General features: G+C 39.5%; 1 protein-coding gene across 1 annotated transcript; it reads left to right on the top strand.

The window, feature by feature from the left end:
• Positions 1-1,332: 1,332 nt before the first annotated feature.
• Positions 1,333-16,104, top strand: STARD6 (StAR-related lipid transfer (START) domain containing 6). Its single transcript, XM_014538877.1, has 6 exons — positions 1,333-3,193; positions 3,373-3,422; positions 4,416-4,542; positions 9,284-9,401; positions 12,179-12,272; positions 15,643-16,104. The coding sequence occupies exons 1-6, from the start codon at positions 3,104-3,106 to the stop codon at positions 15,839-15,841; spliced, it is 678 nt and encodes a 225-aa protein (XP_014394363.1). The 5' UTR covers positions 1,333-3,103; the 3' UTR covers positions 15,842-16,104.
• Positions 16,105-25,043: the final 8,939 nt, after the last annotated feature.

Genomic DNA, 25,043 nt, shown 5'->3' with positions numbered 1-25,043 from the left:
CGGCGCCGCGGGGCGTTCGGTCGCGCTGCCTGCTGGGAAGTGTAGTTTCTCCCCACGCCTCTCTCTGGGGTGGGTGTTAGTCCACGTACTACGTACGTCCACGTCGGTGCCGCGCACAACCTCCACCACCGCCGTCTCCGCTGCTGGTGGCCAGCCTGCGCGGATGACCGGCCGAGTCTCCTCCCGCCGGCTCCCGGGGCTGAGTGAGGGGACTCGGTCGGGGAGATTTGGGGCGCGTGCGGCTGACGTTTCGGGTCTCCGAGCGCCGGCCCCACCTCCCCAGTCCTTCCAAGTGAGCTGGTCTCCCCGCTTTCAGAGCACCCCTTTCCGGGATAAGGCATCACCTGGACCAGGGGCAGCGTCCCCGACCGCTTCCTCCCCTCCCTCCCCAGTCACTTCCCCATTTTCTCCCCGAGCCCGGCCCTCCGGGGCTGCCCAGCCCCTCACACTCAAAGCAGATGCGGGATGGGAGGAAGGAGGGCTGGGATCCAACCGACCCCGTGGGGACCTGGATTCCCAGGAAGAATGGCGGCGACCCAGTGCGGATGGGGGAGCCCGGCAGGCAGCCCGGGAAGAGGGAGATGATGCTGTACAAACCGATGTAAAGACCCACGTAACAACGTGTGTGAACCGTCTGCAAGGCTGGCTCAGCCTCTGAGGTGCGAAGAATCCAGTTTCAACCAGGTGGTGGATCAAAAAAGATGCCATCGCGGTGTCGGCGGAGGCTTCTTTCCCACTGACCCTGCGGGCGAAGACACCTGGGTGACCCCGGCGGAACACACTCCCCGCGGCCCATGTCCCGCCACCAGGTGATGCCGGGCATTCAGCTGTTTGCTCTCTTGTTTTCATCCTCTCTAGCTCCCTGCACTTAATCTTCCCCCCTTTTTTCTTAGCAAATGAAAAAACATCCAGAAACGATAACATTCAGTTGAGTGGTTCCGTTAAACACATGTTTATTGTGGCAGTAAGTGCTAGGTGATTTGACAACGAATAGGACAGAGCCCCTGCGATTGACACTCTACCGGTATGTTTCTATCATCTGTGCAATTCCTAAAGCAGTCAATATCATGTATGTTGCTGGTCGGAAATAAATAACTTATACTTGCTGAGACAAATCCAGGTCAGGGGCCAGCCACAGACTGCTAATGGCATGAGCCTAAAAACTTAGGCTTTTTGCTCTGGCCGGTTTGGCTCAGTGGGTAGAGCCTCGCCTGCAGACTGAAGGGTTCTGGGTTCGATTCCGGGCAAGGGCACATGCCTGGGTTGCAGGACTGATTCCCAGTAGAGGGCCTGCAGGAGGCAGCCAATCAACGATTCTCTCTCATCATTGATGTTTCTATCTCTCTCTCCCTCTCTCTTCCTCTCTGAAATAAATATATATATTTAAAAGTTAGACTTTTTAAATCCACGTTCCACCTAAATGTTTTTTAACCTGCCATTCTTTAAAATAATTTAACAGTTCTTTTCGTTGACAGTATCTTTAATGTTTCTCTTACTACCTTTTTCTTCCATCTCGGAGCATATGTAATGTGCACATGTTTCCTGATAAAAGCATAAAGTGTAAATAAAGGACACTGAGAAGATATAAAGGAACATATCAAATAAATTGACCTAATTCATGGATAAAAATAATTCTACTTCGAAGTTTAAGAGATATGGAGACCTCCAGGAGGATTTGGAGAAGAGTCCCAATAGTTATTAAAATTCTGGACTAGATCTATTAGGAAAGATAAAGAAACTAAGAATCTACCAGGAAAGAGGAGTTACAGTGGTTTATGAAAGCTTTTCAAGTAGAGATGTCAACCAGGTGTCATGCCTTGATGGAGAACTAAACAGGAGAAAATAGATTTACGTTCCAACCTAAAGAGCTTTAGGTGAGAGCTAAGGAAGACATGTCCTGATAATTAAACGTTAAGAAGGTTTAGTGAGGCAGCTCTTTGGAGAGTTTCTTGAAAAGGTAGTTCTAGATGTGTCCGTTTTAAGAACAGAAACTAACCTTTTTGATCACCAAGAAGGGGCTCCACACTGTTTCAATCACTTTTACACATATTAACTCAATCCTTACGATGACCCCATGAGATAGGTATTATTATCTGTGTCTATGAAAAAAGGCATAGATATGAAAGTTGAAATTCAGGTTAAGCAATTTATCCAAAATGATATAGCTGGTGTGAGTGGCAAAGGCAGGATTTGAATCCAGCTCTGTGCTGTCACCCTCTTCCCACCACACCAGCCAGCTTCTCTTAACTGAAAACTAGGTGATGGGCCAAAGGATCGATGAGACTCCAGCTCCTGAGCTCATTCACAGCAGAAACAATATCTTACTCAACCGTATTTGCCACACCTACCTCGATACCTAACCCCTACTGAATTGATTCTAACTTTATATCCCGTCTGACATTAAACAAAGACGCCAGTGAAGCGCAGTCATCCATCCATATTGGGGAAGAGTGTTACAAGCATAGGGAACAGCAAGTACAACGGCCCTGAGGTAGGAAGATGCTTAGTTGCTTTTGAGGAACAACAGCTAAGTGGGAGAGTCGAAGACAGGAGTTGCCGTTGGAGAGGAAGCCAGGGGTCACATCATTTAGAGCCACTGCCACTCACTTTAAAAAGATTAATTTCCAAGAACACCTGGTCAACAGATTGTGGTGCTTTACACAAGCAAAAAAGCATGAAGAAGCTGATAGAAATAATAATGATTTTTTGGTGGTTATATGCCTAGCAATGGGGTAGGACATTTAAGTGCATTATCGCACTTAATCCTCACATTACTTCTACAGGGTTAGGTACTATCCCAGTTTTAAAGCTTGAGAAAATGGGGAAACAGAAATATCAAATAACGTGGTTCACAATTAGCCCATGGCAGAGACCGGAGGTGAGCCAGGTCTCTCTGACTCCAGAGCCTCGAAGCCACATCCACATTTTCTCATTGCGAACAGGGAGGAAGGGCCTCTTGCCTGCGGGCATTCAACAAGTAATTATTGTTCATTGCCTTGTGAGCGGCACTGTAGAAACAGGAATCAAATGTAACACAGCATTTTAAAACGCTTTGCATGATCACATTCTTACCAATCATTTCTTTTTAAAACTTTGCAGGTAGATGGACTATAAGGTACTTGCCCAACAAACCACTCAAGATATTTTAGGTTACAGTCAAGATACATCAGGCTGGAAAGTAGTTAAATCTTCAGTAAGAAAACAAATGTTTCAAGTTTTTGTTTTTAAATGAGAAACAGTTGATTTAAAACAAATTTTTTTTTTACAAACAAACAATTTACTTTTGCTTTGTTTTATTTTGTTGTGTTTTTTTTCCCTTTTTTTTTCTGTACTTGACAGCTAACTTATTTGTTAATTTTTTTTCCCTTTGAGAAAAAAATAACTGTTTCTAGCAAGGCTTCTAAAAAATTCCTTGGAAATATGTAAGTACAATTTCCTATTTGCAATTATTGTTTTGAATTCAGTGGCATTTATGTATCTAGAATTTAAAGTGTGCTGACCTCTCATTTATACCACATTACATACTTAAATTAATTAAGAATTGGGGCTGAAAGGGGCTGCATAGCCACACAAACTTCTTATCAATTACTGTTGACTTATAAACACAGCAGATAAATGTTTAAAAGAAAGATTTTAGAAAAATCCTAAATGAAATTTGCCCCTCTAGAAAAATAACTACAGCGCAGCTGGCATGGCTCAGTGATTGAGCATAAACCTATGAACTAGGAGGTTGAGGTTCGATTCCTGGTCAGGACACATGCCCGGGTTGTGGGCTCGATCCCCATGGGGAGATGCAGGAGGCAGCAGATTGATGATTCTCTCTCATCGTTGATCTTTCTATCTCGCCCTCTCCCTTCCTCTCTGAAATAAAAATATTTTTTAATATTCCACTCATTTGTGGAATATAATGAACAACATAAACTGATGAACAAAAACAGATCCAGAGACAGAGAAGCAACGATCAGACCATCAAACCTCAGAGGGAAGGTAGGGGAGGGTGGGGGTAAGGGGAAGAGATCAACCAAAGGACTTATATGCAAGCATATAGGCCTAACCAATGGACACAGACACCAGGGGGGTGAGGGCATGAGTGGGGGCGGATAGGGGGTAACGTGGGGATAAGGACACATATGTAATAACTTAGTTAATAAAAAAATGAAAAAAATCTACAGAAACATTATAAACAAAGTTTTTAGAAAAATGAACTTTGAAATAATTTATATTAATTATTATAATATATATTTAAATAAACCTTGCTACTTCTAATTGAATATTAGTGTTTTGAATTGCAGATATGACCCTCAAATTTTCTTTACTGTTGATTGCTAAATTAGTCTGTGTTATACTATGATAACATTATATTTTCAACTTAGACTGAATTAAATTTTGAATTTTCTTTATTTTGTTAACTATAGATATCGTGCTGAAGGAATAATTTCAGAACCAACATCTAAACTAGCTGATTTCCTCTACAAGCCTGAAATTAGAATTACATGGGACAAATCATTGAAAGTGTACAATATGATACACAAGATTGATTCGGTAATTTGTTGTTTAATATTAAACTTTTCCTGTATTAATATATTTTTAGTTTTATATCTTAATGATTTAAGTTTATTAAACCTATGTTAGGTAGACACTTCAATTTTATAGATTCACGTTGAGTTGAAATCTTTATAAAAGCCTTAAAACTTCCTTCTTTATCACTCAAGAGTTTAATTGCAGTTAGCTGCTTTCTGTTTTAAATGCACACCACATTCTGAATCTGGTTAGCTTTCTTGAAGATGTGTGCCTTTGGTTATGAAGGGACAAACTCCTGGATTCTCCAACATTAGGTGGAGAAAAGATTAAACATGCCTTGGTAAAGGGAAGTCAGTATATTTATATTGGTCACTAGAGGCCTGGTGCACAAATTCGTAGGGATAAGGACAAATTCGTGCACCAGTGGGGGGTCCCTCAGCCTGGCCTGCGGGATCAGGTTGAAACCGGCTGTCTGACATCCCTCGAGGGGTCCCAGATTTTGAGAGGGCACAGGCCAGGCCAAGGGACCCCACCGGTGCACAATTGGGGCTGGGGAGAGATGCGGGAGGGCTCCAGGGCATGTCTGGCCCATCTTGCTCAGTCCTGATGGGCCGGACCCCAGTAGCAAGCTAACTTACTGGTTGGAGCGTCTGCCAACTAGTGATCAGTGCACGTCATAGCAACTGGTCGACTGGTCAGCTGTCTTCCCCCTGGTGGTCAGTGCATGTCATAGCGAGCAGTAGAGCAGCTTAGCATATTATGCTTTGATTGGTTGAATGGACGACTGGATACTTAGCATATTAGGCTTTTATTATATAGGACTAGAGGCCCAGTGCACAAAAATCTGTGTACTTGGTGGGTGGGTGGGTCCCTCAGGCCAGTCTGCACCCTCTCACAGTCCAGGACCCCTCGGGGGATGTCCACCTGCTGGCTTAGGCCTGCTCCCTGGGGGGATCGGGCCTAAGCTGGCAGTCAGACACCCCTCTGGCAGCCCAGGAGCCATCCATCAGACATCCTTAGCGTTGCCAAGGAGGTAGGAGAGGCTCCCGCCACCCCGCTGTGCTTGCAGCCATCAGCCCAGCTTGTGGCTGAGCGGAGCTCCCCCTGTGGGAGCGCACTGACCACCAGGGGGAAGCTCCTGCGTTGAGCATCTGCTCCCTGGTGGTCAATGCGCATCATAGCAACTGGGCGTTCCGCTGTTAGGGGCAATTTGCATATTACCCTTTTATTATTTAGGATAATAGCTTAAATAACAGGAAAAATGCAGACACATACTGTAGGGACTTAAGAAGGAACAGCATGTAATTAAAGAGAAGGATAAAGTGTGAAATAACATATACATGGTTGTGGTTTTAGAAACAGTTTAAATACATTATCTCAGTTAAATGAAGATGAAGAGAGAGGAAAAACAATGAGGAAAGGAAATATAAATAATTGGTGTAGAAAGTGATCATAGAAGCAAGTAGGGCTTAGAAGAGGGGAGGAGAAAAGATCAGTATGAGCTGAGGGTAGATATATGCATATATGTCTAGTCTATGGACACAGACAATAGTGTGGTGAAGGCTTGGGGTGGAGTGGGAGCTGAGTAGAGGAGATCAAAGATGGGGGGAGCAGAAATGGGGGACATCTGTAATATTCTCAATAACAAAAATAAAGAAAATTCAGGAGAAGAAAAATATGATATAAATGAAAGTAATAATGAGATGTACAAAGAGGTAGAAACAAGAAAGAAGTGGGGTAAGGGATTCTGAACTTGGGAGCAGTTCACTAGATCTCTTATTAAGACTGCTACACTTTGTGGTATGTAAATTACAGCTCAGTAAGATGTTTTTAAAAATTGAGTTGCACAATTTTGGCTAACAAAAACTTTATTAGAAAGAGGTGGCAAATGTGAATGTTAGCATACTTTTATGATTTTCACAAACAATTGCATTTATAAAACTCCACATCACTGGGTCTTTGGCTCTTTGAGTCTCCAAACTACATTCCACTTATCAAAAGAAACAAATGTCCCACAAATAAGTCTGTCACCATTTTATCATTTATTTACAACTCTGTAGGTTAACTTTGCCTGCTTTTATTAAGCTGATTTTAAAGTCTGGGAGTTGCGGGGAGAAGCCCAGAAAGGTAAGTCAGGTAACAAACAACACACGTCCATGACCCTCTTGGGATCTGTACCTTTCGTTTGAGAAATATGTTCCAGCCCTGGTTTGGCTCAGTGGATAGAGTGTTGGCCTGTGGACTGAAGGGTTCCAGGTTCGGTTCTGGTCAAGGGCACGTGTCCGGGTTGCAGGTTTGATCCCAGTAAGGGGCATGCAGGAGGCAGCCAATCAATTATTCTCTCTCATCATTGATGTTTCTATCTCTCTCTCCCTCTTCCTTCCTCTCTGAAAAAAAAATATATATTTTTAAAAAGTAAATAATAAAAAAAAGAAAAATGTGGTCCATCGCAAATGAAAATCCAAACATTGTAATGTTTCATTCATGATTGTATTAGACTAATTACATCGTTCCATTAGCACTTCAGGTCTTCCTGCTGTTGCTGCAACTCAGCTGTAATAATGGAAAGAATACAAGACTTAGCACCAAAAAACTTGAAAATAGAGTCAGAGAAATTATGTGACTTGCTCAAGGTCAGCACAGCCAGTACATGATAGAACCAGGGTTTATACCTGATCTGATCCCAAATTCCTGGCCCTTTACAGTATACCACAGTATCTCTGAATAGCTTTACCCTATAAAAGAATTATTTTACCTTCTTATGAATATTTATAGTGTTCCTCTTTAGGAGCGTGTTTTAGTTGACTCATTCATCCCATTGGTGAGCGCAGGATTCCTAGCCAAGGGTTGTAGGGGTGGTAAAACATGATACCTGCCACTAGGCAAATGAGATCAACAGTAGTTTATTAATAATTAATCACAGCCCAGAGGAGGACTGTTATTTTGTTAACATTTGTTAAGTGGAGCATAGGGTGCCGGATGGTGAGCCGTGTTTCAACAACAGCTCATAAGAGAAATTAAAATTAGTCACAGGTCCTGGAGGAAGCACACAGTGAAGCCTCAAGAGGCCATGCAGGGAGGGCAAGGCAGGTACAGGCAGAGACGGGCAGGGCCTGAGGCACATGTCTTTGTTAGGGTCTGTGGGTGGAGTGTGCGAGGGAATTCCCAGGCTAAGGTCTGATCGGTCAACTCAAACCAAAAAGAGCAGCGTTTTGGTAAGCTCCCTGGGGTGTTTTATCTAAGGGGTCACAAGAGGAAGGAGGCCCTGCGAGGCTGGGGAGACTGTTGAACCCAGGACTATTGGGACAGTCATATCAGAACTTGCATTTGCTTGTGAGTGTGGGCTGGTATCCTTGGCATCCACTTGTATGAGGGGGCTAGTGTCAGTTTAAGGCCCCTGCAGGCTGCTTGGCCAAACAAAATGGATGCTGAGGCAATACCATGCAATAGCCTGGCTAAGGATACATCCTGCCAGGCCGTGTGTCATGGGAGCTGTACCGGGGGACAGAGAATAACCAGGGAGGCAGGCTTTATAGTACCAAAAGGTTGAGATGACCCCGAATCCTGCAGGAGGATGCACTTGGCTGTCGGAATAATTCTCCAGGCTAGCAGACACTGTGCCTGATCCAGTCGATAAGGAGGGTTGTTTGGCTAAAGTCCGTATTCATGGGAACAGTCAGGAGAGAAACTTGCAGTTAGGCCAGTTAAGACCCTATTTTCACCAGATGTCAACACATAATATTGGTCACTTAATTTTAGGCCTTACACCATAGGTGCTAAATCAATATACTTTTCATAATACATTAGCTAGCCAATGTGGAATGGTTGTACTGGGAATCAGGGAATCTGGGTTCTAGTTCTGTACTTATCTCTAGTTATCTGTTAGGCTTTAATTTCTTCATTTAAAATGTCAAAGTGTAGATGATATAAAGATTACTTTTTTAAATTTTTTTATTTTATTGTTTTATTGCTTAAAGTATTACAAAGAGTATTACATATGTCTTCTTTTTTCTTCCTGCCCTTGACAATCCCCTGGCCTCCCCTACCCCCCAGTGTCTTATGTCCATTGGTTATGCTTATATGCATGCATACAAGTCCTTTGCTTGATCTCTTCCCCCCCTCTCTCCTGCCCCCCAACCCTCCCCGGCCTTCCCGCTGCAGTTTGACAATCTGTTTGAGGCAGCTCTGCCTCTGTATAAAGATTACTTTTGAATTTTATGCATTAATAATTATATAAATAGATATATGATTTAATATTTCCTCTAATTCTGTAGGTTCCCTTTTCATTTTTTAAAATAGGTTTTTATTGATTTCAGAGAGGCAGGGAGAGGGCGAGAGAGAATCATTGGTCAGCTGCCTCCTGCATGCTCCTTACTAGGGATTGAGCCTGCAACCTGGGCATGTGTCCTGAACAGGAATCGAACTGTGATCTCCTGGTTCATTGGTTGACACTCAACCACTGAGCCACACTGACAAGGGCCCCTTTTCATTTTGTTGATGGTTTCCTTTGCTGTGCAGAAGCTTTTTAGTTTGATGTAGTCCCGCTTGTTTGTTTTTGCTTTTGTTGTCTTGTACTTATAATAATACCTAATGTTCCTTTAACACAGAAAATGCAGGCTGATAGGGTGATAAGTTCTTAAAATTGCAAAGTCCTGCTTTTTCCAAGTAGAGGCCAATCTTCTACAGTGAAATTCTTTGGGGAGCAGTACAAGGAATAGATATTAACTAATTGTTGCAATCTTTATGGTTTGATTTGTTTCAGGACACATTCATATGTCATGCCATTACACAAAGTTTTGCCATGGGCTCAATTTCCCCCCGAGACTTTGTCGACATAGTGCACAGCAAGTGCCATGAAGGGAATGTGTATGTGATCAGTTGTAAGTTGAAACATTTTGCCCACATTTTAGAATTACTATGAGTTATTAATAATTTTTCCCTTTAACTCACATTTTGGAAGAAATATATTTTCAATTATTTATTTTTTATTTACGTGGTGAGACTAATACATACATGTATAATGTAGACCAGCCTGCTGTTTTTACCCTACTCTGGAGGTGCCTTTTACATCATAGTCAATGGTGTGGCATCTCCTGGCCTTTTTGCAGCATATAACCACACCACTGAGTACAGGTAAATACCTGTAGGCTGAAACTACACAGCAAACATTTTAAAACCACTGAGAAACAAAAGTAATCTTTAGATATATCATTTTATATTTGAACTAGAGGCCCGATGCATGAAGATTTGTGCAAGAATGGGCCTGCCTTCCCCTGGCTGCTGTCACCGCCTTTGCTCTGGCAGGGGCCACCTTTCTGCTTTCGATCTGGCCCGGAGCTGCCTTTCTGCCTTCCCATGCTGCCCAGAGGCCCGGAGCGACTGGGGTAGTGCAGAATGCCTGCATCCTGCCCCGCCCCCGGCCGCTCGGCACCCGTGTATGCGAATTAACCCGCCATCTTTGTTGGGTTAATTTGCATACTCCTGATTGGCTGTTGGGCGTCATGAAGATATGGTCAATTAGCATTTCTGTCTTTTATTAGTGTAGATTGCATAGAATGAGCTTATCCAATAACTGACAAAACTCCTATTTTTACTAGGTGGGTCTTTACACAATGTGCTTATGTTTCTTTTAGAAGGTAGGGGTTTTGATGTATCCTTAGCCTCCCAAAATATGTCACCCAGTAAAACCCCAGCGTGTGACCATTTCTTAATGTGTATATTCACTTGAAACATTACCAGTTCATACCATGAAGATCTTTGGAGCCAGACAACTCCAGATAAGTCATGATGAAGGATCTTGGGCAGGACAGCGGCCTAGAGCCCTGTTTCTCTCCACAACTCAATTTAATCTGACCACTACTATCTGAATAGCTTTCCGTACTGTAAGCTACCTGGAGATAGGGACAGTTAAGTGTTGTTAATTACTACTTCCCAACAAGGTTTCTGATACGTCCGTGGTAGTAAGTTTCAGAGTCCAGAGCTGTGCTAATAGCACTCACACACACTTAGCTCAGGTGCAACATGCCGCTAAGGACTGATGTTCACCCTTTCAGATAGCTGTCATTTAGTTACCTCATTGTTAAAACGAGGGCAGATGAAAATCTATTCACTGTCTACAACGCAAAATGGTGTCTGAGTCATAGATCTGCTATTTTCTGTGTTTTGAAAGCAGACCATTTCTATCTCATTTTTAGGGGTATAAAAGAAGTCTGAAATCAAAATCAACAAATGGTTGTAACGAGTCATTCAGTGATCAGTACTGAATTTGCTTTAAGCAATTTCTTTGAATTAATTATCAATGAATATGGATAGTTTTCTTCTTCACCTTTCTTTTGCTGTTGTTCACTTTACTATGCTTTGAGTTAAATATTTTGCATGCTTTATCGCACCCGTACGGAAACTGAAGTTCAGAGGAAACAAGTTAGATAGCAATAAGCTGCTGAGCCAGAATTAAAACACAAGTCTTTCTAATTTTCCAAAATCAGTACTAACTACCAACCCAATATCCCTCACAAAAGACCCATATCTGTTCGTGGAATAAAACAAATTTTCTTTTACGAACAAGCATAATCTCCATATTTTAAACAGGGAAAATATGTTAATATCACTTCTGGAAGTATCATCATGCCAACAGAATAGGCTCTGTTAAGGTGATGAAACAAGTAATAAAAATGGAAAATTCATTCAACCACACTTGTTTCCTAAGCTAGACCAAAGCTAATGCTTAACATTGTACTTCCCACAGAATTGATAGCTTATGTTAAAATCACATGGGAAAATCCATCTTCTCTGACAAGAGCAGGATTCAGTTGCACAGAATACATATGTTTAAAAAATATTTTTTGAAAGAGTACATATAATTATCATCAACAATCATTATCAAATCACCTCCCTTCTGTATTCATATTCAATACAATTATACTGCATAATTCCTAAAACAACTCTACTGATTTTTTAAAACATATATTTTTATTGATTTCAGAGAGGAAGGGAAAGAAAGAGAATCATTTATGAGAGAGAATCATTGATTGGCTGCCTCCTGCATGCACCCTAACTGGGGAATCAAGCCTGCCACCTGGGCATGTGCCCTGATTGGGAATCGAACTGTGACCTTCTGGTTCATAGGTTGATGCTCAACCACTGAGCCACACCAGTCGGGCAAACTTCTGATTTTTAATTATAATTTGAATTTAGAGATTTTGCAGAAAAGGACATTTAAACTATCTTCTTTGACATGCCAAATAAATACATCCAATATTTTATTTAAAAATGATTTAACAAAAAATCTATAAATCCATTCTCCTAATAGCCTTTTTCGTTGTGACTTCTTTTGCTTCAAATCTCAGAAAGTAATAAAATGATACTTTGAACAGTTCTTCCTGAATGTAAAAGGTAACAATAGCATCTTTAGAAATACTAGCACGAAAATGTTTGAGAGGACAATCGTGCTCAAACTGGTATTTTCTCAGTTTTGGCCTATGTACACATTCATACGTACAAACATACAACCCATGTATAAAACCAATGTCAGTGCTGATAATACCTAAGATAAATTAAAAGCTGTGTTATATGTATATATTTTAAAACACGCTACTTGAAATAGAATTTTTTACCTTTGTGGAAGAGGTTTCATTTTATTTCTTTTTAAATCACTTAGCTAAAAGTGTGGATTTTCCAGGATATCCTCCATCTTCACATTATATCCGTGGTTATAACCATGCTTGTGGCTTTGTCTGTTCACCTCTGAAAGAGTAAGTATCATTTGCATTTCTTTATTGTAACAGTTTTTAAGTTCAATTTGTGGTTTAATTAAAGGATCCCTAACTCATTAGTAGAATATGTACCAGCACATTCTATTGGGGAAAAATGGCCCCTAATAGAATGTGATCTTTAAAATAATTGTTATAAGTATTTTCACATGAAGTATAATCAGAAAAGATAATTCACTATAAAGTATGATTTGAGGTTTCTGGGACAAGTCACACATACACAGTTTTTCCCCTCCGGGGTTAACATTAACCTGATGTTTTATTTTTCTTCATAGAGTCAGTTCTGTGAATTACTAAGGGATATTTGTGAATTGAAAATAAATTCCCTAGACTTATAATACAGTTACATTTATCAGCAATGAATGCTTTATCTTGAACACATTCTTTCTAATAGACTGCCTACTAAGAACAGATTCCTTCAAAATGAGACTTCTGGTAGGTAAATTCAGATAAGAGTTGGAAATCAGAAATGAGTCATTGCCTACAGATGGCCAGCCTAGTGATAATAAAAATGGTAACATAAAATACCATTCTGTAAGTTCATGTACATTAACTTAGTGTATATCATTTCACAAAATCCTTAAGTTTTAATTTTTGCTAAATGATTTTATATTAAGTAAAAAATATTGGTACATAAAGATAAATGTAAAAACTTTATATTGGTCCAATATAAACTTCAATATGAGAAAAATATTTATGTGAATGAAGTAAAAATAAAATTACATTTTAGACCTGTATTCCTTATGAATATTATACTAGTAAATATTGACTACTTAAAAATTTGTTATAATGCCCTTATAAATGTATTTTATAGAATACAAATTCCATAACATATTACATTATCAATTTAAAAACATATACAACCTTTAAATCAGATTTTTACATCATTCCTTTTCTCCTTGAACCCGTATTTTTACTCTTTTTCTCTCACATAACTTTATCCTAGTAAAATATGCTTTGTGCTTTGAATTCTTTTATTAATCATTCTATCATAGTTCTCTGCAAAAATGAGTATTTAATTTTCAAAATTAATTTTATTTTCTGTGACTATAAGTATCTAAATATTAAAAATATAAGTGTGGGGGAATAAGGACACATATGTAATACCTTAATAAAGAAATTTAAAAATTGAAAAAATAAAAATATAAGTGTGTGTGGGATTAAATTATTATTACATATTTATCAAAGCAGATAACATATTACCAAATATGTTACCTGGTATATAATTATTAAAACTGTTATTGGAAATACATTTTTTTATTACTAGCCAAACTTAGATAGCACTTACTATGTGCTGGGAACTATTATAAACAATTTACATATATTGATTGATTTGGCCCTCACATTAACTTCACGAAGTAGGTAGTGTTACTGTCTCCATTTTACAGAAGATAAAATGGAAGCTCGGAGAGATTAGGTAACTTTTCAAGGTTTCACATGGGTAATAGCAAAGCTCAGCTTTAACCAACGCAGACTGTTCCAGAGTCTGTGCTTCTACCAACCACACTTGTTTACCTGTGGATCAGTATTACTGGTCCTAATAAAATGAGGCAACGCTTATTATCAAGTCCACTTCTACTTTGCGTTTTATAAATATAAGCACTGAGAAATTTTGTTCACATAAATACGTGGGTTAAAATGGAACGAGTATAAGTCTAGCACTGCCCCTCAATCCCTTGAACTTCATCTGAGCTATGTACCATAAATTATAGTAACCTATAATCAAAAACTTCTTCATGACCTATCAACAGACAACTAAATTAGATCCTTAAGTTTTATTTAAGCAAAGAATTGACAACATGACTGAGTAAGGATTTTCACCCAGTCATTAGTCATTCCCTTTCTTAACTCACTTCCAATAGATGAAAGTTTCCCTTTGTCATCTCAAAGGTGTTTGCGTGCCAGGGTAAAGCATCACTGTACCTTCTTTTCTGTTTTCTTTCCTTCCTTCCATAGCTATGTATCCTATCATAATCACTATGGAGAGACTTCATTGTGAATAAGACAAGCCTATAAATTCAATAGATAAGTCATTCCTATTAGGGGCTGGGGGTGACAGGTATACCTTCATTTTGAAAAGCAAGAGAAGTGTGATGTGAAGAGGCTGGTGGGAAAGGAAAAGCCCTTATCTCCATCAGAGACATATTCTCAGATCAGTTTAAGGAAAAGATACATGTGGTAGTTAGAGTTTTGAAAAGGTATTCCCTTAGCTCTAGCTAGTTTGGCTCAGTGGATAGAGCGTCAGCTTGCAGACCAAAGGGTCCCAGGTTCGATTCTGGTCAACGGCACTTACCTTGGTTGCAGGCTCCTTCCCTGGCCCGGGCCCTGGCTCATGCAGGAGGCAACCAATCAATGTGCTTCTCTCACACTGATGTCTCTCTCTGTCTTTCCCTTTCTCTTCCACGCTCTCTAAAAGTCAATGGAAAAATATCCTCGGGTAAGGATTTAAAAATATAACAAAATTTTTTTTAAAAAATGTATTCCCTTAAATATTATTCATCTTCTTGTACTCCTTGGAAAGGCTTCACATAGCCCAGTTTAAAAATTACTGGGTCAGAATATAAAAAAAACTAGTCTCTTGGAAGGCAATTTGGAAATAACACTAAAATGTTAAATGTACAAAACCCTTGACTTAGAAATTCAGTGTAAGTATTTATAGAAGTGCAAACAGATATATTACAAAGATGTTTATTGCAGCTTTATCGCCGCAAAAAGTGAGAAATAATCCAAATGGTAGTCAATAAAGAACTGGTTAAGTAGAGTATGAAACACTGTATGCAGTCATGAAAAACAATCCAGCTGATCCATATGTATTGATACAGAAAAATGTGCATGATATCCTGCTATGAGGAAAATAAAATCAGTTGCAGAAAAATAAGCATCTCATTTTTATATAAACAAAAATGTATATGTGTGTATATGTAGGGTACATCTGTGTACATATGTGTGCTGTCTTTGTATACATTTAGACAACCATCCAAAAAGATACAGTCAAAACTATAAATGGTGATTTTCTCTGAGGAACAGGATGAAGGGAACAATTATGACAGTTCTGTATTTAAATTTTCAAAAGCACACATTACTTTTGTAATTTAAAAGTCAATGTGACAAAAAGGAAAGCTGACTAAAACTGAAGACGGGAAGACTGTAGGTCGGATTAGTTACTGTTTTCATGTAAAATGTGTCTGAGTGTGAGAATCACTGTACCTTCCCTTTTTTCTCTCCTTCCTTCCATAGCTATGTGTCCTATCATAATCACTATGGAGGACTCCACTGTGAATAAGACAAGCCTGTAAATTCAATAGATAAATCTAAAGATTATTTATGTTTTTAATTCTTCCTTTGTTTACAGTAATCCAGCGCATTCCAAAGTAGTGATGTTTGTCCAGACAGAAATGAGGGGGAAATTGTCCCCATCAATAATTGAAGCAACTATGCCTTCCAACTTAGTGAACCTCATCCTCAATGTAAAAGATGGAATAAAGACACACAAAGCTTCATCAGAACGTGGACGTCATCATAGTTGCCAATCGCTCCCTAAGAAGAAATGAGGCTGTTTATAATGAGGCCATATAAAATCATGTGTAGCAGTTACTGCAGTTTATTTCTAAGTCAATATGCATAAGGACTGTTAAACTATTCTAGACAGTATTCTTGTACAAATTACTGAAGGTACATTGTGGAAATGAGAACTCATAGTTATATAAGAGAACAGTCTTAAATATAGTTTTGAATCGCATATAAGACTGATGTTCAATAACAACTGTTTATTTTTTTAAATTATATTTTTATTGATTTCAGAGAGGAAGGGAGAGGGAGAGATAGAAACATCAATGATGAGAATCATCGATCAGCTGCCTCCTGCATACCCCCTACTGGGGATCGAGCCTGCAACCCAGGCATGCACCCCTGACCTGAATCAAACCCAGGACCCTTCGGTCCCCAGGCCAACGCTCTACCTACTGAGCCAAACTGACCAGGGAAACAATTGTTCTTAATGTCCTTTTATCTTTTGCTTTTTCCCCCTGGAAAATGTTCTGCAAAAAAGTCAATAAGAAAGCATAAATAGTAAGAGATCATCACTAATTAAAGATTAAAATATATTTTAAATTGGTTTTCCTTCACTTACTGCTTAAAATTGATAATTGTAAGAAACATGAACATAAAATTGAAAAGAGTTACACTGGAATTATGACCAATGATATCTAGCATTTAAAATTGAATGAGTCATGAATCAAGTTCTGGTTCTAGCCAAGATGTAGTAGCCCATCCTCCCAAGTCCTTTTTCTCTTACAAGTAAGAGACTCTGCACATAACAACAAACAGGCATAGGAAGATGAGTAGAGGTGGAAAGGGGGCAAACTTCCTAGGGACTTTGGGACTTGAGAAATGACATAGCAGGGAGTTCTCGGTTTCCTTGTTGCCTCCCATATATTCAGGACAAGGCACTAGCTACAGAAGGCTCCAACCTGGAACCACCCATAGGCAGGAACAACAAAAGTTTCTAGAAAAAGCCTATTCCTCCTAGTCATAGGACTGGCTATAAATGAGAGGGTGGCCTACCAGAACAAAATCTTTTTGACAATACCTACCCATCACCAGCCAAACAGAAACCTAAGAATTGCACCCGCCTCACCCTACAGTTTGAGCGGGGCCAAGCAGAGCGATCTTCCACCCCACCTTGCTCATGTCCCACAGAAGCAGGTGGTGTTGGCAAGGCTGAGCAAGGAGCCAGACTTCCCTGTGCCCTGCCAGAAGCAGGCAGCACTCTGAGCCCCTTCCAGGTGGTGCAGGCTGGCCCAGCAGGGAGCTGATTTCCCACCTCCCACCGCAGAAGCAGGTAGCAGGGCCTTGTATCCCTGCTGGGTAGTGTCAGTGGAGTCCCGTGGCAAAGTGAGCCTCCACCTCACCTCGCAGCAGCAGACAGCCAGCTAGTGCAAAGGAGGGCTCGTCACATCCGGCTTCACTGCCCTCCCTCGATCCCGTGTCACCCAGGCCCGCCAAGATGCCGAGCCACCATCCCCACCAGCACGTTTTCTCCTCTGTAGTATGTTGAATGGTGGTCCCCCAAAAGCCATGTCTTTGTCAAATCCCTGGGACCCTGATTGTGACCTTATTGGAAAAAGGATCTTTGCAGATGTAAGTTAGGGATCTCAGTAAAATAATTCTTGGTTACCTGGGTGGGCCTTAAGTCTAATCACGTGTGTCCTTACAAGAGATGCACAGTGGAGAGACGGGCGAAGAAGGGAAGGCCATGTGAAGACAAGCCACAAACCAAGGAACACCTAGTTACCGAGTGTGGTAGTTATAGGAAACGAAGACACCCCCTCTGGTGTCTGAGCAGGGCTCAGTGGGCATCTGGGCCTCCACCCCCACCTGGCATCAACAAGTTAAAACAAGGTAGTGGGAGATGGGATAGTCAGCAAACCTCCCTCCTACCTCCGCCACCCAGGTGTCACTTCAATCTAGGATTCTGTGATATATGTCAGGTGCAAATGCAGCTCCTCTTGATCCAGAGACCTGTGAAATAAAAAGACAAGTTACCTGCCCTTCTGCCTACACACACACACACACACACACACACACACACACACACACACACACTATACAATTATAGAAAAGGAACAGGAAACCACAATAAACATACCCATTGGAAAGGGGGAAGAATATAGTCACTGGCTCATAACAATTCTGATATCCCACTGGGCCTCATTCTGGCAATGGGGAAATGTTCCCAGACTAGACCCTGATCCTGCTCGCTGGGACTTGCTCCCTGACTCACTGTTCTCCACTGAGAACAATGGTTTTTGTGACACTGCCTGAGGTGTCACTGTCTGAGATGTCCTCCTTTTCCATCCTCTTCCTCTATTCTTCCTGAAGAAATAATCCTTGTTTGTAGCTGATTAACTTTCTTAGGCTGCTTCCTATACAAAAACGGTAAAGGGCCAAGAGGCATTTTTATAGCTTCACCCATCTTTTAGGCAAGTTGGTGTTTTTGCCAGTACCCCGCTCTTTCAAACTTTGAGTTTTCTATATCTGGTTATGGTCTATTATATACCCTAAAGCCACACCTAGAAGTGGCATCAACATATGCTTTTCTAGATGTTCTTACTGCCATTTTTGGATCAGGATTCTGTGGGACCAAACCCTTGGGCTTTTGTCCACTTGAAAAATCTACTCAACAGAAAAATTTACTTAACTCTCAGAAGTCTTTTTTTTTATTATTGCTAAAAGTATTACAAAGGGTATTACATATGTGTCCCTTTTTTCCCCGCCCTTGGCAATCCCCTGGCCTCCCCTACCCCCCAGTGTTTTATGTCCATTGGTTATGCTTATATGCATGCATACAAGTCCTTCGGTTGATCTCTTACTCCCCTCCCTTCTGCCCCCCAACCCTCTCTGGCCTTCCCACTGCAGTTTGACAATCAGTTTGAGGCAGCTCTGCCTCTGTATCTATTATTGTTCAAAAGTTTGTAATGGTCTTTATTATCCATGAATGAGTGAGATCATGTGGTATTTTTCCTTCATTGACTGGCTTATTTCACTTAGCATAATGCTCTCCAGCTCCATCCATGCCGTTGCAAATTGTAAGAGTTCCTTCTTTTTTACAGCAGCATAGTATTCCATCGTGTAGATGTACCACAGTTTTCTAATCCATTCATCTACTGATGGGCACTTAGGCTGTTTCCAGATCTTAGCTATGGTGAATTGTGCTGCTATGAACATATGGGTGCACATATCCTTTCTGATTGGTGTTTCTGGTTTCTTGTGATATATTCCTAGAAGTGGGATCACAGGGTCAAATGGGAGTTCCATTTTTAGTTTTTTGAACTCTCAGAAGTCTTATCAAAATGTCTGATGGTCACAATCTTGATTTGAAGTTGGACTTGTGTTCACATCTTACTTTGAGACTTTGCTACCTGTGTGGCTAGAGATAAGATAACAGTTTTGTTTTCTAATTTAGTAGCTCTGGCTCTCTATATCACCTTTAACTTCTGCTTGCAACCTAAGTAGGTATTACCACCCCCTAAAGCTCAGCTATTTCTTTAGTACTTCAGCCTATACAGCTAAAACCCACCAGGTGGCGCTTTCTACATTCTACCTGGAGATATCCTTGCCCAAAGTCTAAGTTCATTAGGCTTATTTTGTTTTCCAAGGTACACAGGCAGCTGTTATAGCAAATGTTCCACAAAACAGCTTCTTAGTAATGCCACAAAATAACCACACTTTTTTTTATTGACTCAAAAAGAATATATTGTCATCATAAAGTTATCAAGCATTTATCCTTTAAATATACACTGAGTGGCCAGATTATTATGACCACCCCATCAGTACAATGAAGTGAATTAGTTATGCAAATAATAATAATAATAAAAACTTGAGAGTATTTGCTTAGGAAGTTTTCAATATTCAGTATTTTTGGAAGTGTCAATAAAGTACTGATGGGGTGGTCATAATAATCTGGCCACTCAGTGTATATTCACATATTTGTATATTTATTTAATCCTCACCCGAGGATATCTTCCCATTGATTTTTAGAGAGTGGAAGAGAGAGCAAAAGACAGAAACATATATGTGAAACACATTGACTGATTGCCTCCTGCATGTGCCCCGACCAGGGCCTGGGCTGGGGAGGAGCCTGTAACCAAAGTGTGTGCCCTTGACCAGAATCAAACCTGGGATCCTTTGGTCCACAGGCCAATGCTCTATCCACTGAGCAAAACTGTCTAGGGCTCTTCTTTCAATATTGATATCAACTGTCAACCTCTTTCCCTATTCAATAGTTACTATTGTTTTCTACATAAAATAGCTTTCATAATCATTGATTAATGAACATTTTATTTTGAAATATAACTAAAATTTATACTTTGAAGGAATTATTAGAGAAAGCTTATGAGATTTTGTTGAACCTCTATTTGAAAGCGAATACGCAGATGCTAATAACTCTGAATTAATGCCTTATTTTAATGGCTGGAATCAATACTGACTATATATAATGGTAACCTACATATTCACATAATTCCATACAAAATTTCAGTGATGTCACAAATGATCCTGAACTAGTTGATTATTCAGCTACCCAAAGGCAAATAACTGAATTTGGCTGAATACCAAGACTAAAGCTAAACCTTGGTGTATCCCTACTTAAATATTCAGATATTGGGAATATGCACCTCCCAGTTCTTTTCACTGTTAGGGCGTTACATCAAAGAAGTTGTTTACAATGAACTAGAATATGACAGTCTGGCTACATCTAAAGATGGAATATTCTACTATTAATATCTCAAAATTTTCTATCAGTATATTAGTTTACATAAATCAACTGCTGACTGAATTTTATTACAGTACAATTTTGTAATATGGGACACAAAGAAATTGCTACTATGACACAAGTAACCACTTTATAAAAATTCAGTAGTAACTTACTTTTTTTTAAAAAGATGTTTGTTTTTTAATTTCAGAGAGGAAGGAAAAGGGAAAGAGAGAAACATCAATGATGAGAATCAGCTGCCTCCTGCATGCCCCACACTGGGGTTCAAACCTGCAACCTGGGCATGTGCCCTCACAGGGAATTGAACTGTAACTTCCTGGTTCATAGTTTTGATGCTCAACCACTGAGCCATGCCGGCCAGGCTACATGTATTTTATATTTATGCATACACAGACATACATACACATATAGTTGAAAGATTCTGTGTATCCAGAATCCTGCCTTGCTTCTAATTAGAGATGAAGGAAAACAGAAAAACATGCAGCCTCAGGCTGACTGCACCTAGTCTTCTGGTTGCAAATTAGGTTACACCCATTGGCTGAAGTCCGGTGGGAGTTGTGGGGCAAGGCCACTTTTCTTATTGGTCGTCGTCGTCGTTTCTGCTGGCTATCGAGGACAAGGAAAAGCGGGGCTTTGTTTCCCCATGTTCCAGTGTCCACCGGCCAGAGTCTTTGTGCCAAAGGGTGACTCATCAACGACAGAGGGGCAGCAGCTTTCTGATCACAGGGTCACAGCTCCTAGATGTTGAGAAGCAGTGGCAGTGGTGACAGCGTATGGACTCCAGCTGCTGGCATTCATAGTTCCACTGATGGTTTCTAGCGACAGCTCACCCGGTGGGCTGGTTCTGTCTAGTCCTCAGATTTGTTTCTGGGGTCCCAGCCTAGAACGCACACTTTCAGCTCCCCCATGATTTTGTAGTAAGCATTTAATTCACTACATTAAATTTCCCCTTGCTTAACATATCTATAGAAGTTCCAAAACAACATTTGAAAATTTATAGTTTTTTAAAGAATCTTAACATATTTGAAAAATACTTATTAATATCTTAAACTTTGGTGTATCTTTTATGTAATAAATACAACTTAGGAAAGGAAGGAAGAATATCTCAAGTATCACCAAATTATGAGAGCCTCACCTGTATATCAAAAGCAGGACTTTCTTTGTGAACTAAAAGTGAGACATCATTGTTTACATGAATCAATTTTATAGGAGAACAGGTTATATAGAGATTACAGGAAAAAAATAGTGCAGATAATACTGTGAGGTAACAGGATGAAAGTGCATTCCACACAACTCAATAATTTATTTACAAGTGGTAGCAGTATACAAGAGAGGAATGCAATAAATAAGAAAACAAAATAAATCTAAGTTTGCAGACAGCAGACACAACCTCAGACTCCCACAAGGTAACAGATAACACTGACCAGGAACCTTGCAGGACTATCTCTCAGTAAAAGGGTGAACTAGAAAAAATAGCCCAACCACAAAATAAAAGACAAAATTAATGGGAGAAGGAAAGGGATAGGAGTATCCCTGGTGTATTTTATGTCCATCGTCTGCCCCAGATCTAGGGTTTAATTTTCAAGATGAGAAATTAAAATGGTCCAAGCTAGTGGTTCCCCAAAGTGCTAGCAAAAGCAAGTGCAAATATTTTCTGGAGGGACACCTGGCATGCAGACCTTATAGGAGTCCCACAAATAAAGCCCAGCAAAGGTGAGCCCACACTCCAACATCACAGGACACGTGACGGAAAAGGCAAGCACGAATAAGCTGCCAACATAAATAATAAATAAGACAAAGAATCAGTCTTCCACCAAAAAAATTCAAACATGTATATTACCTAACAAAGAATAAAAATGTTTAAAATAATGAGTAAAATAAAAACAGGACTAATAAACTGGGTTTAATACAGATAGTGTAAGAAAAAGTCCAAGTAGATTTTTAGGAAAATAAAATAGAACTTTGTATCATTCTAGAAAAAGTGCAGAACAGAAATTGTTTTGAGCAAAAAGGGACCGATTTAACACAGCTGATTAGACACGTAGAACATTGTTGAAAGAGTAGGAAGGGCAAATCTAGGCCCTCAGGGATGTCTACCAGAATACTACGGAGCTAGGAGAGATACTACCTCTAAGTCTACATTGGAACTGTTACAAGCGACAGCATATACCGGTCTTACAGCTGTAATGTAAATATCAGGAAATCATTACGTCACTTCCACAAATACTTCTTGACATCCATAAACTGGTGACCAGACAATGGAACAAGGAGTCCAGTTACCATCTCCCTAACAATTCTCTCTCTCCCAGAAAACTGTAGAATAGACTAAGGAATAGTACTACAAAAATAACTCATGTTTGGGGGGAAAAATAGAAAGGGGAAAAAATGACTCCTGTTTGCACAACCTTACTTGTCATCCCCCCAAATTCCTAGATTCTCTATCCAACTCCAATAGAAGACTAGAGATTTATTCTCTAGAAAAGAAGAAAACAAGATGATCTTTGAACTGGACAATGCCAAATACAGTTGAGAAACTAGGAAGTGTACTAAAAAGAAGAGGATTAAATGACTATATGCATATTAAATGGTCAAGCTTTCAGTCCCCTACCCCCCACTTTGTTCCCACAAGACAGGAACATCCATAATCCAAATAGGTTATCTCAAACATCATCTTTGAGAAACATAACCCATCCAAAAGGAAAGACCTACTGTTACTGACATCAAGAATTCCCCCCAAAATGGCCCAGCAAGATCATCCTGCATGAAATTTACAGTTGACAACTCCTGTCCCAACTACCAGAGCTTCCAAATTTTTAGTCCCATACTCTTACTCAAACAAATAAAAGCAAACTCAAGTTCAAGAAAATCTTTGGAAACCCTATCACTAACATCTTTAAAGAGATAAGAAAATGTTATATCCAAGAAATAAGAACAGGATGTCATAGAAAGGAACATTTAGAGAATAATAATTTACTCTTTAAAGGTCGGTGCATAGGGCCTTACAATTGCCCTAGCTCACTCATCTGAAGAGAGTTTCTAGGGAACAGTTTGGGCAGGGAAAGCCAGAGAACCTACTAATCTGTGAATCGAGCAGAGTACTGGAGACGAGAGAGGCTGCCCAGAGAGCTGCAAAGACTAACTCTCAAGTCTCCAGCTGAGTACTGATTAATACAAGGAATTACCCAAGTGTGGGAAGGAACCAGCTGAAAGGTGCAAAGGGAAAAATCTCCTGAGCCCACCTAGGACCAGACATGTTTCATGCTATGACCAGCCAGAGTAAAAACACTCACAAATCACAGGTGACATAATATGTCTTCAGAAGGATTTTACCCTGTAGTAAGGTAATATTATTCCTAGATTAAATGCTGCTTTGGTTGCACGTATTAAAGTAACTTTATAAAGCTATAAAGCACAACTCGTAAATATTTATGATAAAACAGAAACAATCATTATCCAACAAAGTAAAAAATGCACAATGCCTGCCATACAATTTAAAAAATTACCAAGCATGCATAGAACAGAAAAATATGACCCATAATAAAGAGAAAAACAAACCAATAGAAATACCATCACAAATGAGCTATAGAAAAAAGACTTTAAAAAGATTAACATTCCATATATTCAAGGATAGAGAAAAACTGAGCATATTAAATAGAAACATAGAAGATACAAAAATTAACCCAATTCAGGTATCCAGAGAAAAAAAATGTCTGACATGAAAATTACACTGAATAGAAATAACAGATGAGATACTATGGAAGAAAAAGTAGTGAACCTGAAGACAGAGCAATAAAATCTATCCAAAGGGAAATAAAGACTGAAAACGAAATGAACAGAGCATTAGTGAGCTATATGTTAAAAACACGATAAAAAGAAATCAGTAGCTAGACACACAATAAAAACTGCAAAGATAAAAGTGAATATTTTAAAACAGCCAAAGAGAAATGAATTCTAAATCCACAGTTCCAAAGACATAATTTCAGAAAGTAAAAACAATTCTACTTTGAAGGAATGTCTGAGATGCAAGAAAAAAGGTGAGCCAAAAAAATTAAATAACATGTGGGCAAACCTAAACACTGACTATATAAAAAACTAATAATATCAAATTTGTAGGTTAAATAAAGAACTGGAGGAATTTGATTAGAATTAATATATTTTAACATCCTCATGTTTGCAAAGAGGATACAAATAGATATTTACCATTTTTAGATGTTAAATTTATAAAGGTAATACAAAGTACTTAGAATGATTAAATTTCAAATCAGTAGAGGGAAAACATAATAAGTAGAAAACACATCCAATCCAAAGACAGAAAAGGAATAAGGATAGGAAAGAAGCATAGCACAGAACAAGGGAAACATGGGCAGTAAAAAATAAGGTGGAAAAATAAATCCAAATATACTTGTACTTCGGCACTATGGTGGGACAGATATACTTCATAAAAAACAGACTTTGTAATCATTGCTTGGTTTTACTGTATA

This window comes from Myotis brandtii, unplaced genomic scaffold (genome assembly GCF_000412655.1).
Source record: "Myotis brandtii unplaced genomic scaffold, ASM41265v1 scaffold200, whole genome shotgun sequence".
NCBI classification, from domain to species: domain Eukaryota; kingdom Metazoa; phylum Chordata; class Mammalia; order Chiroptera; family Vespertilionidae; genus Myotis; species Myotis brandtii.
The sequence above is the reverse complement of the archived record's forward strand: the minus strand, read 5'-3'. Positions and strand labels throughout refer to the sequence as shown.